The sequence below is a fragment of the Orcinus orca genome, chromosome 1 (assembly GCF_937001465.1).
Source record: "Orcinus orca chromosome 1, mOrcOrc1.1, whole genome shotgun sequence".
Taxonomy (NCBI): domain Eukaryota; kingdom Metazoa; phylum Chordata; class Mammalia; order Artiodactyla; family Delphinidae; genus Orcinus; species Orcinus orca.
The window spans coordinates 156,611,297-156,630,346 of record NC_064559.1 but is presented as its reverse complement, the minus strand read 5'-3'; the positions used below and the strand labels follow the sequence as shown (position 1 = coordinate 156,630,346).

The 19,050-nt window shown below is 40.6% G+C and overlaps 1 protein-coding gene across 4 annotated transcripts in view; it reads left to right on the top strand.

Annotated features, from left to right (window-relative positions):
* The window catches only part of DNAJC6 (DnaJ heat shock protein family (Hsp40) member C6), a 156,051-nt gene that overhangs the window by 119,093 nt on the left and 17,908 nt on the right, over positions 1–19,050 (top strand). For all 4 annotated transcript variants that reach the window (XM_004281621.4, XM_049698142.1, XM_033408975.2 and 1 more), the window contains 8 exons: positions 3,293–3,426; positions 3,938–4,132; positions 5,035–5,152; positions 9,534–9,613; positions 10,495–10,688; positions 10,789–10,869; positions 13,115–13,549; positions 16,753–16,887. In XM_004281621.4, the coding sequence (XP_004281669.1) occupies positions 3,293–3,426; positions 3,938–4,132; positions 5,035–5,152; positions 9,534–9,613; positions 10,495–10,688; positions 10,789–10,869; positions 13,115–13,549; positions 16,753–16,887 (1,372 nt within the window). The remainder of the gene's footprint in view (positions 1–3,292; positions 3,427–3,937; positions 4,133–5,034; positions 5,153–9,533; positions 9,614–10,494; positions 10,689–10,788; positions 10,870–13,114; positions 13,550–16,752; positions 16,888–19,050) is intronic.

Genomic DNA, 19,050 nt, shown 5'->3' with positions numbered 1-19,050 from the left:
GATTTTTTTTTTTCTATTCAAACAGAAAGTCACAAGGTATGAAAGATTTGAATAAGCGATTGGATATATAAAGAAATGAACACACAAATGAAATCTGAGCATAAATACTAGAACTATTCATTGCTTCTGTAAACTTCAAGGTGTATTTTTTGCTATAATCTTAGTTGATGATTTTCTCCCTCTTTCTTGAGAGCTAGTTGGCTAAAAGAGGGATGAAAGCTGAGATTTTTTCTTCTTTCCATCTCACAACCCCAAATTCTTGGTAATAAAAGAAGAACACTTGGTGCTTCATAGGAGTTTAATGTGAAAGGCCAAAGGGTTTTCCTTTCAGAGACAGAACAGGTTGTATAAAGGACAGATTATTTTTAGAGACTAAGCAGCCTTTAGGTACTTTGGTGATTTTTTTCTTCACTCGAGAACTTTCTAAAAGTTCAGCGAGCCTAGGTCTGGCAGCTTTGTAAGAGAAGATGGCTCGAGAGAGACCAGAGGCTCCCAGTTCTAATGATACAATCATAACAAATAAAAACCCAATGAAGAAGAAAAAAGAAGAGACATACAAAGAGTGAAGACCCTATAGCCTGCTCTCTAGGCTTACTGAAAAAGGACATGCATGAGTTGGAAGTCTGCACCAAGTCTTTGGAAGTGGAATTGCAGCTGGAGGTGGGAGCATTTATTTTTATCCTATATATACTGCTGTTTTATTAAAAATAATCATATATTCATCTTTTAATTAAAAAAACTAAGAAAACTTTAAAAAAGACCTGCATGGCTGATAAAAGGAGGGAACACATATCTAAGAGCCATGAACCTGTTAAAAGAGTGTCAGGAAGACTAAATGCTAAAAAGAATTAAGATTGAGAAAAATGTCTTTTTAAAGAAAACTGTCCTTGGAATAAGGACAACAACAAATGCTGGAGGCACACGGTATAATCTTAAGTCCTTTATTCTGTTCCTTCATGGGGGAACAGATGTCAAGCTAGAAAGGGAGTAACACTGATAATTAAGACAAAGCTGAGAGGTAGGGAGATAGTAAAAGAGCGTCACAGTACTTAAAAATAATCCACTCTCTAGACTTAAATTATGTGACAGAATGCTAAAAGCACTTGGAAAAGCAATTATGGGTTCCTTATGCAGTATGAGGAAACAGGAAGAAGAGTGCCAGTGAAGAAAGGAGAGGAGATTTTTCTTCCAAAAGATGGAGGAGGTTGATCCTGGAAAGTTACAGGCTGATGAGCCTGATGGCAATTCAAGGCGAAATTCGAACACAGTTTGTGCACAGATGATTTGAAACTCTTAGAAAACAGGATTCCACATCGATTCATTATGAACACACATATCAAACCAACTGGACTTTCGGAACCAGACGAATAGATTAGTAGAGATAGTTTATTGGAGTCCTGTGAGATATTTCCCCATTTCTTATATTCAAGATGGAGAAGTTGGGGCTAAATTTTTAGACATTTAGACAACTATTGGCTGAATATTGCTTCCAAAGATAGGTGACTAATGGATCAGCGTCCTCCCAGGAAAAGGTTGCATTTGGTTGCCCTTTTATTACAGCTTTGAAAATGTGGAGGCAAGCTTCTCAGTTTTCTCAGGTGGGTCATTTCATAGAAACTACCAGTGTGAAATTAAACACAGGGTAAATGTAAAGTCCTGAATTCTGGTTCTAAAAGATTAAGTGTGTTTGTCCATTAACACATCATTTGAAAAAGAACTAACAGTTTTAGTGAACAGAAAGATCAATAAGAGCTCATGGTGTGATTTAGCTTACATTTAAACTAGTTTAGCCTGGGGTTATGTTAATAAAAGCAGAGGGTTCTTACCACACTAAGGAAGATGATATTTCCTCTCTAGTTTGGTCAGAGCACATCTTATATCTTGCATTTCACATCTGGGCAGCACATTTAAGACTGTTGTTTTAAAACTGGAGTCTGTTAAGAGGAAGTCCACTGAATGATGATGTCTCTTAAAATGGAACATCAAATGAGGAAGAATTGAAGGGATTGTGTAGTAGGGTTCTCCAGAGAAACAGAACTGACAGGATATGTGTAGAGATACATATGTAAGAGGAGGTTTATTATAGGAATTGGCTCAAGTGATTCTGGAGGCCTAGAAGTCCCACCATCTGCCTCCTGCAAGATGGAGAACCAGGAAAGCCAGTGGTAACATTTAGTCCATGTTTGAAGCCCTGAGAACCAAGGGAGCCGCTGGTGTAGGTCTGAAAGCCAAGAGCTCCGATGTCCAAGAACAGGGAGAAGATGGGGGTCCCAGCTCAAGAAGACAAAGAGAATTCTCCCTTCCTTTGCCTTTTTGTTCTATTTGGACCCTCAACAGGTTGGATGATGCCAGCCCACTTTGGTGAGGGTGAATCTCCACGCAGTCTACTGATTCAAATGCTGATCTCTTCCAGAAACGCCCTCACAGACACACCCAGAAATAATGTTCTACCAGCTCTTCGGGCATCTCTTAGTCCAATCAAGTTGTGACATAAAATTATCACAGATTGGGTATGTTTTCAACCTGGAAAATAGAAAAGTAGATGGAAAGGGACAGTATTTCAGATATGTGAAGGGTTGTCCCAGGGAGAAAGGAGTAGGTTTACACTTTGTCCAGAGAGAAGGAAGAATGAGGATCGTTGAGTGGAATAGACTGCAACTCAGCACGTTCAAGTATAAGGAAGAACTTTGTGAAGTCCGTCCAGAAGCAGGATGCTCCTTGTCACTTAAAGTTTTCTAGAAGAAGCTGCTCACCATCTGTCAGGAATGTCATCGCTTGCATTCCTTTACTGAGTGCGGTTGAATCAGGTGAAGCTTCTTTATTTTATATCCATCTAGGAACATAACTTTGGGTAAAATACACACATCGCATATTCCAAAAAGCAGTATTTGCCTAACCTGAGAACTCTTTACCTTCACCCTAAACTGAGAGACCTCAACTATTCTGATCCTACAAGTCCAAAGTTACTTTGAAAACTAGATTATTTCTCAGTAAATATGTACAAATCTAATTTATATTGCTGGGTTTCTTAGGTTAGCAGAGAGTCAGTTGTATCCTAAGAATCCGTCTTCCCTTGCTGCTTTGTGATTTAAATAGCTGGGATAGATTTGGGTTTTCAGGTGAACAGTTTTGAACTGACAGGCACACGTAGTTAAGATTTCTGTCCTCCACACGCCACGCCCAGACTCCCCACCCTTCACCTCTTTCATTTAATTGCAAGCACCAGCCGCTCTCAGTGTTGCGTGCCTGACCGATCCATGTTTATGACAAGTTTATACGTTTTCTTTGATAGGATGGACGGGCAGCATCATCAATTCTGGTTGGTGCTATGTTCATTTTCTGTAATCTCTACTCTACTCCTGGCCCAGCTGTTCGACTACTCTACGCAAAGCGACCAGGAATCGGACTTTCGCCATCCCACAGGAGGTAAAGTCAGCTAGATGCAGGGTTGGCGCAGACAGGGTCTAATTTGTATCATGTCCCCAAAAAAGGGGAAAAACCTTTTTATATAATCGATGTATTGTCTTCTCTCTTTGGGCACAGTTTCTTCTTTCTCTTATTTAAACTGCATCTCCTTACTTCCTCTTGGGTTAAAACTGCGTCGGATGATAAATTCTGATATTTTTTCTAAAGCTAGCCCTTAACTGATAAATTTAATCTGCTAGATCAAATACTGAGCTAATGTAAAATGCCCATAAGCTTTTTCATTTAATAAATACCCCTTTGTCAGCTCTTCAGGGGGAAGTACAGCAGTGTCACTAGATAAAAGCTTTCCTAAGTTATGGCAGCATTCTCTTTTGCCAGTTAATGTTTAAAGAATTAACACAGTAAATTTTTATTGTAGGTTAATAATGTATGAGAGCAAACATTCTAGCAAACCAACTGCTTATTTCTTCTGCTGTGGTCGCACCAACAGAATGTCTGTCTTGTGTTTTAGGTACCTGGGCTACATGTGTGACCTCCTAGCAGACAAACCCTACCGCCCTCACTTCAAGCCTCTCACTATTAAGTCGATCACTGTCAGTCCAGTTCCTTTTTTCAACAAGCAGAGAAATGGATGTCGCCCTTACTGTGATGTACTGATTGGAGAAACCAAAATATATACAACTTGTGCAGATTTTGAACGAATGAAGTAAGTCATGATACTTTTCTTCATTTCTTCTTGTGAACTCCATTCCTGTGTAAGTTGGATCCTATTCTTCCTTTGAGGACTACATTATGAAATGCCTGATATTTTAAAAAGTGTTCAATATAGGTGGTAATCATAGAAAAGCACAATTAAATCAAGGGATGCCGTAGCCCCCCTTCAAATGGTGATACAAACTAAGGGACTAACATGAGCTATAATAAGGGTTCAGACAGTGGTGTAGGGCAGAAGACCTGGACATTTAAGAAGGAGGTGACCTTGATAAGAATTGGTGACGATAATGGAAGAATCAGGAACGAATGAGGTTTCTAGGTGAGCATCTAGGTAGATGGTCATATAATTAAAAAGTTATAGAATCTGTAATAAAGAGCAAGTACCAGTGGGAGGTGGTGGGAGATATGGAAGAAGGGACTAGATGATAACAGAAAATGAAATTGATTGGAAATAGATTGCATTTCAAAATTGGTATATGAGATACTCACAGAGCATCTCACTGCTGTTTCTATATTGATCTCAGTTAGACTTCTTTGTTCTCTCTCTGTTTTTATCATAAATTTACAGTTAGGGCAAGGTAAATACATCAGGGCTACATGTATTTGGGGAAAACGTTTTCTGCTAATGGGCAATTGATTTATCTAGAAACCAGGATGGGTTCGAGAGAGAGGACCTGGCATAAGACCAGTGGCATCCTGTGGCAGAACCAGTTTGCATCCAGTTGGCACTTGCTGTGCTCCTGACTTTGCTTAAGATAAGAAATGGTTCCTGGGTTCAGGCCTGGGCCAACAGGTGCCTTGGCCAGAGCCACAGAAGACTGCCTGTATTGTATACCTGTGTTATAGTGCCAGATTAGACTCTCTCTCAGTGTATGCTTTTGTCTCTGTTTAAAGAGAGTACCGTGTCCAAGATGGAAAAATCTTCATTCCCTTGAGCATCACTGTGCAAGGAGATGTGGTTGTTTCCATGTATCACTTGAGGTCAACCATTGGAAGCCGGCTACAGGCTAAGGTATTGTTTCAGAAAGAATTATGATATAAGCTCAGCTGATCCTTTAATAGGAGTGTACATCACTTTGGGCTTGAGTGACTTCTGGTTTTAGAATCAGAAAAAACATTTAAAGATTACCTTTGGAAACAACCTAAATGTCCATCAACAGATGAATGGATAAAGAAAATGTGGTAGAGGGACTTCCCTGGTGGCACAGTGGTTAAGACTCCCCCTGCCAATGCAGGGGACACGGGCTCGATCCCTGGTGTGGGAAGATCCCACATGCTGCGGAGCAACTAAGCCTGTGCACCACAACTACTGAGCCTGCACTTTAGGGCCCACATGCCGCAACTACTGAGCCCGTGTGCCATACCTACTGAAGCCCGCGCGCCTAGAGCCCGTGCTCCACAACAAGAGAAGCCACCGCAAATGAGAAGCCCACACACCACAACGAAGAGTAGCCCCCACTCTTGCCACAACTAGAGAAAGCCCACGCACAGCAACGAAGACCCAATTCAGAGAGAAAAAAGAAAAAGAAAAAGAAAATGTGGTGTATATATGTATATATAAATATATATATAAAAATTCGATTATATATACATAATGGAATACTACTCAGCCATAAAAAAGAATGAAATAATGCCATTTGCAGCAACATGGATGAACTTAGAGATGATCATACTAAATGAAGTAAGCCAGGAAGAGAAAGACAAATACCATATGATATTACTTTTATATGGAATCTAAAATATGACACAAATGAACTTATCTAAGAGACAGAAATAGACTCACAGACATAGCAAACAGACTTGTGGTTGCCAAGGGGGAGGGAGGTGGGGGAGGGATGGATTGGGAGTTTGGGATTAGCAGAAGCAAACTATTCTATTATAGAATGGATAAACAACAAAGTCCTACTGTATAGCACAGGGAACTATGTTCAGTATCCTGTGATAAACCATAATGGAAAAGAATATAAAAAAGAATGTATAAATATGTATAACTGAATCACTTTGCTGTGCAGCAGAAACTGACACAACATTGTAAAGCAACTATACTTCAATAAAAAAAAGAAAACTGCAGGGCTTCCCTGGTGGCTCAGTGGTTGAGAGTCCGCCTGCCGATGCAGGGGACACGGGTTCGTGCCCCGGTCGGGGAAGATCCCACATGCCGCGGAGCGGCTGGGCCCGTGAGCCATGGCCGCTGAGCCTACGCATCCGGAGGCTGTGCTCCGCAACGGGAGAGGCCACAACAGTGAGAGGCCCGCGTACCGCAAAAAAAAAAAAAAGAAAACTGCAAAAAAAAAAAAAAGATTACTTACTCCCTTGCCTTCATTTTACAGGGGAAGAAACTAAGCCTCAGAGGTTTTGACTTGCCCAGATGGTTTTGCCAGAAGATGGAAGCCCAAGGACTAAAGAGCAAACCTTGCTCTTTAGAAACTTGTGCCTTTTTTATAGTGCCCTATTTGGATCGGGGTGAGAGGAGATATTTCTATTGAGGATGAGGGATTAAGTAATCATACTTTTTCAATTTTTAAATTGAGATAGAATTTACATAACATAAAATTCACCCTTTTGAAGTGTACAGTTATTTTTAGTATTTTCAAAGAGTTGTGCAGCACCACTAATTCCCAAACATTTTCAACACCCACGAAAGAAACTCTACACCTCTTAGCAGCCACTGTCCATTCCTCCTCCTCCATTCCCTAGGCAACCAGGAATCTACTTTCTGTTTCTATGGATTTGCCTACGTTGGACATTTCATGTAAATGGAATCATACAATGTGCGGTCTTTTGTGACTGGCTTCTTTCACTTAGCCTAATGTTTTCAAGGTTCATCCATGTTGTAGCATGTGTCAGTACTTCTTTATATACCCAGATAACATTCCATTGTACGGTTATATAGCTTTTATTAACCTCTTCATCATTTGATGAACATTTACGTTATTGCCACTGTTTGGGTATCACAAATAACGCTACAGGTAATTGCATTTAAAAAAATTTTATTTATTGAAGTACAGTTGACTTAAAATGTTACATTAGTTTCAGGTGTACAACATAGTGATTCATTATTTTTATAGATTACACACCATACAGAGTTATTATAAAATATTGACTATATTCCCTGTACTATACATTACATCCTTGTGACTGATTTATTTATTTATTTTTATTGGAGTATAATTGCTTTACAGTGTTGTGTTAGTTTCTGCTGTACAATGAAGTGAATCAGCTATATGTATCCATATATCCTCTCCCTCTTGGACCTCCCTCCCACCCCCCACCATCCCACCCATCTAGGTTGTCACAGAGCACCGAGCTGATCTCCCTGTGCTATACAGCAGGTTCCCACTAGCTGTCTATTTTACACATGTAGTGGTTTGTTAAACCCAGTCTCTTAATTCATCTCACCCTCCTCTTCCCCTGCCCACGTCCACATGTCCGTTCTCTACATCTACGTCTCTATTCCTGCCCTACAAATAGGTTCAAAAACAGAAATACAGATCAGTGGTACAGGATAGAAAGCCCAGGGATAAACCCACGGACATATAGTCACCTAATTTATGACAAAGGAGGCCAGAATATACAATGGAGAAAAGACAGCCTCTTCAATAAGTGGTGCTGGGAAAACTGGACAGCTACATGTAAAAGAATCAAATTAGAACACTCCCTAACAGCATACACAAAAATAAACTCCAAATGGATTAAAGACCTAAATGTAAGACTGGACGCTATAAAACTCTTAGAGGAAAATGTAGGAAAAACGCTCTTGGTCGTAAACCACAGCAAGATCTTTTTTGACCCGCATCCTAGGGTAATGAAAATAAAACCAAAAATAAACAAATGGGACCTAATGAAATTTAAAAGCTTTTGCACAGCAAAGGAAACCATAAACAAGATGAAAAGACAACCTCAGAGTGGGAGAAAATATTTGCAAATGAAGCAATGGACAAAGGATAAATCTCCAAAATATACAAACAGCTCATGGAGCTTAATATCAAAAAAACAGACAACCCAGTTAAAAATGGGCGGGTGACTTATTTATTTTATAACTGGTAATTTGTGCCTCTTAATCCCCTTCACCTATTTCACCCTTCTCCCCTGTGACAACCACTAGTTCGTTCCATGTGTCTGTGAGTCTGTTTCTGTTTTGTTATGTTTGTTCATTTGTTTTGTTTTCAGAGTCCACATATAAGTAAAGCATACAGTATTTACCTCTGTCTGACTTACTTCACTAGGTATAACACCCTCCAGGTCTATGCATTGTGTTGCAAGTGGCAAGATTTCGTTCTTTTTTATGGCTGAGTAATAACCATATATTACATCTTCTTTATCCATGCATCTGTCAGTGAGCCCTTAGGTTGCTTCCATATCTTGGCTGTTGTGAATAATGCTGCTATGAACTCAATGTTAAAAAACAAACAAACAAACAAAAAAACACAATTTAAAAATGGGCAGAAGACCTAAATAGGCCTTTTTTCCCAAAGAAGACATACAGATGGCCAACAGACACATGCAAAGATGCTCAACATCACTAATCATCAGGGAAATGCAAATCAAAACCACAGTGAGTTATCACCTCACACCCATCAGAATGGCTATTATCAAAAAGACAAGGAATAACAAGTGTTATTATGGCAAAGGTGTGGAGGAAAGGGCACCCTAGTACACTGTTGGGGGGGATGTAAATTGCTACACCAATATGGAAAACAGTATGGAGTCCCCCCGCCCCCTTGCCCAAATTAAAAGTAGAACTACCACATGATCCTGCAATTTCACTCCTGGGTATCTATCTGAAGAAAATGAAAACACTAATTCGAAAAGGTATATGCACCCTAATGTTCATAGCAAGTAATTGTATTTTAATTCATTAAATATTTGCTAAGTACATACTCTGTGCCAGTCATTGCCTAGGGGTTTAGGATTGACAAGAGTAAAACTTTAGTGAAATTAAAGGAGCTCAGGTGAAATTCACACATGTACAAATATCCACTACCATTGTAGAGGTAGGATGAAATGTCATAATGGGAGCAGTTTGTTTTATCCAGTGGTGGTTCAGAAAGGCTACAGAGGATGTGACCTTTCAAGGTGGTCCTTGAAGGGTGAGTTCATGAGGTTGGAGCAGGGGCATCCTAGACAGAAGGAATGGGATGAGTCAAAGTATTGCAAGGTGTAAGAACATAGGGCATTAGCAGATAAAGGAATGGCTTGCCAAGGCAGAGTTCGTGGAGAGGAGAGGCTAGAAATGAACCTGGGTCAGCTCCAAATGAGGAGGTTGTTTAATATTCATAGAAAACAAAGACGCTATAGAAACAGTTGATGGTGTATGACTCCCCCAAACATAATCTTTGGATCTGATTCCCTTTTCAGTGGTTGATTGTAATGTGCTTCTCTTGTATTTTTAGGTGACCAACACTCAGATATTCCAGCTTCAGTTTCATACTGGATTCATTCCACTGGACACAACAGTTTTAAAGTTCACCAAGTGAGTGCTACTTGGGCCAAAATCCCTTTTCAATCCAAGCAGCTGTGAAATGCTAGGAGTCAAGTGCTAAAGGCTCCTTAGTGCCATGCTGCAGCTTCCCCCCAAATCCTGTGCTTCAGGGCTGTAGCGTGTGGCTTAGCAACATACAGAGGCTGGTTGCATTTTATAACTTTCAGTTGGGTGTGATTTGTCCTAAACACAAGTGGATCAGACTTCAAATTGCAAGGTCTAAAATACCATCTGAGGGAACAAGAGTGAACAAAGAGGGAACAGAGTTTCAATACCGTGATCCTTTGCGTCTGTGTATCCCTTTGTGTTTTGCAACATGGAAGGCAGTGGAATCAGCAGTATGATATGAGCAATGACCAGTCAGAATGGATGCCAGGCCACAGCACTGAAGCAGGGTCCTGGGGGACCCCCTGCACCAAATATTATAGCACCCTTAGTTGCTATTGTTAAAGTGTGGCCTAGAGAACTCAAGGGAGTGGCTGAAGGTGGGGTGATAGGTGGGAGTTGCTGGGGTCAGCTTAGGAGTAGACATTCAAGAGCTCAAGGTGGTAGCTCTGGGCTTATTTCACTATTTTAACAACTGATTTGGTCCTGCCAGTGCTTACTGTCTGGATATATCCACCCTGCTATCTAGAATGCTTTCACGTGCAGTAGTATTTAAATTCTATGGGTAGGCATTATTTTCCTCTTTTCTCTAGATAAGGAAACTGAGACTCAGAAAAGTAAAGTCTCTCATCTGGTTAATGGTTGATTTTTCCCTAGAAATGCGTCTCAGAGTGAAACCAAGAATCAATCTACAATGGTTTCTGTGCCGAACATCATACTGGTTCCATTGTTTTTCACTGATCTTATTCTTTGAAATCCCTATTTAGGCCTGAGTTGGATGCATGTGATGTACCAGAAAAATATCCTCAGCTATTTCAGGTGACTCTGGATGTGGAACTACAGCCCCATGACAAAGTGATAGACTTAACGCCCCCATGGGAACATTACTGCACAAAAGATGTCAACCCTAGCATCCTCTTCTCTTCTCACCAGGAGCATCAAGATACTCTGGTCTTAGGAGGTATGAGTCACCTGGTGGTTTTGTTTTCAGGACGAAGCCTCTGTGTGATTTCTCACATTGATTTATTTCCTGTGCTTCCTTGATGTCTTTTGTCTTATAGGACAGGCTCCAATAGACATCCCTCCAGACAACCCCAGACATTTTGGGCAAGGCGGCTTCTTTTCCACTCTCTGTTGGCAAGGTACTTCTAAGCATTTCTTCCAAGTTACATGGTTAAGTTATGTGGTTCTTGTATATATAAAGAGGATGCGTCCTCGAAGCAGCCTAAAGTAAAGCAGCATTTAGAAGTCATCCATCTAGGGTCTTCTTTGTTTCACATTCTTCCTGCTCATTCCTTTTCCAAATCAGGAGCTTCCCTGCTTTGAACTCCATGGATGCTCTTAGATTGATGCCAAAGGCCATGTTAAGCTGAACTTCATCTTTTCTGTCTATGCAGTGTTTTGGATCACATCTTTCCTGGATTTATGAATAATCATGATATTTTCTAGGATCTCCCTTTACACTGCTGACACACAAAGAAATTAACAAAGGACTCTATCTCCTGCCCTTAAAAATATAGAATCTGGCACACTACTCCACCCACCCCGCCCAGGGCTCTAACCACCAGCAGGGCAGAGGTGAGCTTCCCCTGGGACAGGGAAGGCAAAACTTTGCCTACATATCTCCGCTACTTGCTTTAACAACCTTGGCAGAAATTGGGCTCGATCACAATATCCTTTTTTGCCAAACCTGGAGATGTGTTTAGAATCCTTCCCGATGTGACACTTCAGACTGCTACCGTTAGTAGACTAGCCTTGGCATTCTGATCGATACCCATTCGCCATCCTTGTTTCAGAGTTTGCTGAGGTTAACTGCAAAGTTCGATGTAGAATTCCATGGTAAGGACTTTCTTAAGAAAAGGGTAGGAAACTGGCTTTGGTGATAGTGTACTTACAATCCTCTTGATTGACCTTCCTTTGCCATGTAAACATAAGACAGGATTCCCATTGCCTACACAGAGTTTTCCATGTTTGATAAAAAAATTGTTCATAGCATTCCTTTGAATCAAAGTCTTGCTTTCAGAATTTTCTACTGAGAAATGGGACCAATAACATTTTAAAAATTGGAAAACCCCAGTGAAATCTAGATAGCAGGTAGATTTCCCAACCCCCTCTTAGTTTCACCTATATCTTTCTTCCTCACATAAAGGCTTTTAAGCAAACTTTACTTTTACTCTCCACTGCTATTTTAGTAAGTAATTTAGAAATCATTCTTATCAGGCTATAAAATAGGTTAAGCACATATGCACAATCTTTTATCTGAACCCAGCAGAGCCAGATGGGTTTAGGAATGCAGAATTTTTTGCAAGTTAGAAAGATGATACGGTACATAAACTGCAGATTACTTAGAACCCCCAGTGGCATCTCAGACAATGTGTTATCAAACATGTGAAAATGTCTGTAGTGAAACATAACTCATAACCCTGAGTGAAATCAATGAAGACTATAACTAACTTTCATGTCAGTCCCAGTCAGATTTTTCCACCAGTTTAGGGAAACCTTTCCTTTTTCACAGCTTTTTGCATTTCAGAATTGGGGATGAGGGATGTGGATCTGTACTTGATTTGGAACGTGGGTCCATCTGACAGTAAGTAACAGAGTTAGAAAGAGGGCTCTGTTTCAAGGAGGGCCTGGAAAGTCACTCACCAGCCTCTCCATTCCTTCCCCAGAAGAGGCCCCATTTTATGCAGAAAGGATCTCCTCCTAGGTTGGTGTAAGGACCATCCTAAGCAGAGCCGTTCCCTCTATTCACTTATTAGGTGTGGGCTTCGCTTCTGCTCCAGACTGTGGGAGAAAGACCTTGCTTTTGGCTGCAGGCCACATGGAGAAGAAAAAGTGAGAGGAGGCAGCAGAGGACTAGGATATAATGTTTTTTTCAAAGCACCGAGCATAGTGCTGGGAAAAAGAAGAAGATGATGATGATAGTAGTAAATTTAAAAAATAATAAAAACCACTTAAGTACTACTTTCTATTGATCTGAGCACTTTCCATATATCATCTCATGTAATTTTCACAATAGTCAATGTGAGCTAGGTTCTATTTATTACTCCCATTTTGCTGAGGAGAAAACCCAAGGCACAGAGAAGTAAAGTCACTTTCTCAGTGTCACAGAGCCAGTAAGTAGCAGAGATGAGATTCAAACTCAGGCTGATTCTAGAGTTCTTGCTCTTCACTCCTATGCTATACTGCCTCTCAGCTGCTCAACAAGTAGTCATTGAATGTAATGTGAAATACATCCAGGTTTTCCATTGGTAAGGGTCTAAAAGCATTGTGTGTTTTTCAGGCTTCTCTTTCTCTCTTTCTGAAGTTATGTACATAGACTCTAACAAAAAGCAATAATGCCGTGGCTGGTAACTAACTGTTTCCTGGCACAATGGCCTTCCTTAGATCAGAAATCGGAGAAATCATTCTGTGAGGAGGACCACGCTGCCCTAGTGAATCAGGAAAGTGAGCAGTCGGATGATGAACTTCTGACCCTTTCCAGTCCACATGGCAATGCCAATGGCGACAAACCTCATGGAGCCAGGAAGCCCAGCAAAAAGCAGCAGGAGCCAGCTGCCCCTCCACCCACTGAGGACGTGGACCTTCTGGGTCTAGAAGGGTCTGCAGTGAGTAAGAACTTCTCTTCACCGGCGGCTCCTCCCACCAATTCCGAACTTCTGAGTGACCTGTTTGGGGGTGGAGGTGCAGCCGGCCCTGCCCGGGCTGGACAGTCAGGGGTGGACGACGTGTTTCATCCGAGTGGACCTACGTCTACCCAGTCAACACCGCGCCGGTCCACCGCCTCCACCTCTGCGTCTCCAACACTGAGAGTAGGAGAAGGTAATTGTTTTTCATGTTGCGCTGTACCTCTCAGTGTTGAATTATAACTTTGGGGCCAAGCAGGTGGAATCGAACTTTCCTAATAATCTAGACTTCTCTGATCTCCCTAGTAGTCCCCAAAAGGTCTGTATCTTCATCTCAGTGGGGACCACAAGAGGAAATAGAAATAGTGTCCATTTTGGTAGGACAGTCTAAGAATGAATATTTGAACTTGTCACCCTTACTTTAACTTTTTTTTCAGGGCTTTAGTCCCTGAGCTGCTTTAGTTATTTCTGCTCGGAGATGTAAATTGATGAATTGTTGTTAATAATGACAGGTACTATTTGTGGGCTACTTACTATTTGCCAAACATGGAGTTTGACACTAGCCATAAATTCAATCTTTATAAAAACACAGTAAATAGGTGCTATTATCTCCATTTTATAGTTGAGGAAATAGAGGCTTAGGGTCACATTAGTAGCATATTTTTATACAGCTAGTCCTAGGGTCCAAAACCAGGCCATTTGACCCCAGAGCTTTCCCTCAGTTTTCCTGTAATGCCTTCCTGGAATTGTAGTTTTCTGAATACACTTTGGCTGTGCAGAGAAGTACTTGCTTACTTCAAGATATATTTAAGGGACTGCTGCCAGCAGCACAGCTGGTGGAGCAGAGCAGTTGGTGCCAGATACAGAGTCTGAGCCCCATGAGGCTCAGTCAGCTTCACTCTGCTCATTGCCACAGACTCAACCCTTCCTGTGACTGGTCATCCACCGTTCTTTAACATTTGCAAGACAGTAGAGTTGGGTAAGCAGAGGTCCATTATAGCTTCTAAAGAACTAGCCGCCCTTGTTATCATCCCCCATTAACCAAGATGACATCACATTAGGAAGAGTAAAGAGGAGTGTCTCCACTCTCCAGGCATGTGGTAACCTTCAGGAACTTTCTTTCCCAGGATCATCCTTCACTTCTCAGAAGGCTTTGGGCTGGTCTTGATTTATGGTGGTTCAACTGGAGCCATTCTTTACATGAGTGAGTTTCAGAATCATGGACTGTAGGTGGTGAGGCTCACGTTCCTACATTAGTTATTGATGGAGCCACAGTGTGAAGCCAGGTGCCCTGAATCCCAGGCCATTTCCTCTACCCTTCAGCAGTTCTTACTCACCACAGTGAACAAAAGCTCTGTCAGGAAAAGAAGTCCCTGGGATCCAAGATAGCATAGTACTCAATGGTTGTGTTTTTAAGACCGTGTACCTTATGTGACTTTCACTGATTTAATTCATCATAGTCCCAGGCAGGTAGTTATGTTCCAGAGTCAGATCTAGAGGGGGACCTTTCAGACATTAGGTAAATCTGTGCCTCAGGTTATAGACAATGAAATTGAGGCCAGCTGTATTAATTGACTTGTCAAAGGATACACAGCTGATTAGTGCCAATCCAGATCTGGAACTCAGGTATTCTGTCCTCCAAGAGGAAGTAGAAAGAACACTGAGTCCAGAGTTAAAGACTTGGATTTGAATGTCAGGACTGACACTCACCTATTTGTGTAGGCTTATTAAAAAACCTTAATCTTCTTAGCTGTAAAATGGGGAAATACTTACCTATCAGCATTGTTGTAAAGACTAAATTTTAGCTCTTGTCTTGTGTTGGGAAGTTCACTTTTAGTTATTAGAGAATGTTGCTAATTTAACATAAGTTGATATTAAAAGTATACCAAGTAATAGTGAAAAGATTTTAGCATCCTCTACTGGTTGACTTCAAACTTAGGTGTAGAAGAATTAACCCAATGTCCTCTTACAGTTACTCTATAAATCTCAGTATTCTCATTTTATAGAAGGGATAAAGTTTTGTAAGTCTTAAATGAGGTAAGGGATATACATCATGTAACAGAGTGCCTGACATATCATTGATTCATTGCTGCTACACAAGGCTCATCTGCTGCCCAGCAGATATTAGGAGAGCATTATGCCAATGAAGTCATAGCTGAACACATATTAAATCATATATCCTACCTGGGTTTTGAGAGTGGAATTTATTCCTTAACTTGTTTGATTCTAGTTGTCTGTTACTAGAATAGGTCACTCTCACTCCAGGAAGAGCCCATTAGCTTGATACTTACAAATTAGGAAGTGACATCTTACTACAGGGAGCTAAAGGGAATTTTGTCCCTTGACCAATAATGAGAAATTAAAGCCCAATTATATACGTGCCACTCTGCGTGGTTTTCATCACATTCACTTCATACCTGTGAGGAATGTGAGATGCCTTTGGGAAATTCCTGGAATTTGGAGTCAGAAAACTTGAACATGAGTCCAGCCTTATCATTTGCTTGACATTGGGCAAGAAACTTGGCTCTCTGAACCTCAGTTTTGTTGTCTGTGGAATGAAGATAATATCGCTTCTATCTGACAGGGAGATATTAAGGATCAACTGAGGTATTCTTTATGAAAGACAACGGTAAACCCTGAACAAATGATACAGTATTAATATTATTGCATTTTTGCTAGAAACCTCAGCTGCCACTTTGTTCTAGGATCCTTGGTTCATTCACAAACTTTTTCTCGTTTCACTACATCTGCATCTAGTTTCTGGCAAGTTGTTGACAGGCAATGCTTCAGAAATATTTTAGCTTCACAGGGCAAGGTATGATAAGAGTTCAGTTTTTGTCATGCTCAGTTTCTTCCCTTTTTAACTTTCAGTGAGCCAGAGACCACTAAGAACACAAACAAAACTAAACAAAACCTGGTCAATGAGGTTTTCTATTGTTCACCTTAATAGCAGGGCCCCCCGCCTGGTTTTGGTCCACGAATTCACCGAATATGAGCACAGTGCATTCATTGGGTATCTCCTATGGTCCAGGCATTGTTTCACCACTCATCTATTAGTCTGTAAGCTTGGCTGACTTATTTTATGTTATTAAGATGCCCGAAGGCCCAAGGGGCCCTTGCTTATAGTGTTTATGGTTCATCCAACAGGTAAATCCAGAGTTCTCCTTTGTCCACAAAGAAGGGATTATTCATGGGTGGTCAGAAATCCTTGGGATCCATTGTTAACCCTAGAGGAAGTTATAAGGCTAGGATGGGTCTGTAGAACAGCCTGTGAGGCAGGCATCATCCTGATTTTTCAAGTATTTGGCCTACGGCCTTGTGAGAGTGACAGCTCTTCAGTCGTTGTTGAATGGGTGAACTCATAGGACAAAGAAATACTTTTCTCCTCTTGTTTTCTAGGTGCCACCTTTGACCCATTTGGAGCACCTGCTAAACCATCAGGTCAGGATTTGCTGGGTTCTTTTCTGAATACAGCCAGTGCTTCCAGTGACCCCTTTCTTCAGCCTACGAGAAGCCCTTCACCTACAGTGCATGGTAAGGAAGTATTTTATATTGTGTTCAGTGGAGCATGGTTTTGCACCGATAGCAGGAGGTGCTCAGATATAAAAGCACCCTGTAGGTGGGGTTTTTCTGGTTTTTGTTTTTTTGGAAAGCTACATAATGCATCTCTCTTTTGAAAATTAACAGTTCACATTAACATATTAAAAGCTCTGAGATATTTTACAGTAAAGAAGTCTACTTAACTTTGTTTTACTCAGCTTTCCTAAAATTTAATTTGGAATTTTTTTTTTTTTTTACATTAGAGCTACATGCACAGAATTATAGGACATCATTAATTGTAGCACATTTCTTTGTTTTATGTACTATTAAGAAAGAAGACAAAACACTGCCACTTTTAGTTGTTTGGAAGGTGCATACTAGTTGAAGTCTTTGAAATGTGAAAAAATGAGTCCTAGGTTAATAAAAGGTGATACGATGGGCATTTCACAAAATTAGTATTCCACAGAACAGTTTAGAATACAATATCCTGGTGTATTAGACTAGCTCTAATATGAAGCCACTAACCACACATGGCTTTTGAGCACTGGAGATGTGGCCAGTCTGATTTGAAATGCACTCTTAAGTGTAAAGTGCATACAAGATTTCAAAGCTCAGTACAAAAAAAGGTAGAATATCTTATTAATATTTTTATATTGGTCACTTGATATAATTTTTTGAATATATTGGGTTAAATAAAATATTTTGTTAAAATTAATTTTACTAGTGTCTTTTTACCTTTCTTAATGTCACTACTAGAAAAGATTTAAATTATGCATGGCCCACATTATATTTCTGTGTTAGAGGCTTAGGTTGTGTAGAAAGAATCGTAATCACATCCATTTGTAAGAGCAAAAAGGTATCACTTAGGTAACACTGATTAAAACCAAAGCTCTTCAGTGAAGGACAGATGACTTTGAGCTGGAAAACTGAAGCTCATTCCTAATGTTGAAGGATATTGAACATCATTGGCCTCAACCTAGAGGACGATGTATTTGTTGTTGAAGGCACCCTGAGTCCCCTTGGAGAATGCAGTCCAGTCATCAGCTTGACTTCATGCAAATGCAAAAGGAAGATGAGTTGTGCAACACTGGTCAAACTGTAACGACCGAAAAGGAGAAAGCAGTCCAAGAACAACCTTTATGGGTGATTTCCTGTTGGTCTTAAATCTCAAACTATTTGAGGCGGGTCCACAGGACAACATTCAAGAAATTCACCTCTGACCTTTAAGTAGTGCCCGCTTAAAAGAATCTCCTGATTGGAAGTTGGCTACCCTGAGAGGCAAGACGCAGGCAGATAGGTTAAAGCTGTTGTTTTTGTTCACTTATTTGAAGTGTAGGTTACGTCATTGCTCAAAATCTCCATGCCTCAATCAGCATGGAAGCCAAAGTCCTTGAAATGGCCTATGTAGGCCCTTTGTGCTCTAGCACCCAGGGCTGTGACCTCCTTCCCCATTCTGTCCCTCTTGCTCACTCCATTCCAGCCACACTGGCCTCTCTGTTGTTGCACTGGTGTCCCCTCTTCCCAAGACATCGGCATAGCTAATTCCTTCACCTCTTTGGTCTTTACTCAGCTGTCAGCTTTTCGATGGGGTTTACTCTGACTGCCGCATTTCACATTAAAACCCATCCTCCTGCTTCTCTGCATTTTCCTTTCCATTGTACTTGCCAACTTTAATATACTCAATAATTTACTTATGTGTTGTTTATTTTTGTTGTCTTTCTCTCCCCACTAGAACATGAGCTCACAAAGGCAGGGATTTTTGTTCGTTTTGTTTATGAATGTTTCTGTAGTGCCTAGAAGAGTTATTGGCACACGGTAGGTTTTATCTATCTGTCTTTCCATATAATATATAAATATACAATGAATTGTAACTTTTCCTATCTAAGTCTCTTCGATGCATAATGATAATGTTAGTAAGGTTATATATTTTCCTGACTTTAATACTTTGAATTTACTGTTTTCATATGAGTACTACCTTTTATGTCCCATGGGTATGGATGTTCATACTTTGGCATGGCAGTAGTGGACTCAGTTCCGTCTTGTGAGCATGTTAGAAGACGTTTATAGCTCAGTTTCAGACAGTTAGCACTCCTTCGTTTTGTGGCTACACTTCTTATTTTGATCTGTGCCATGCTGGTGAGTGAAAGAATTTTCCAC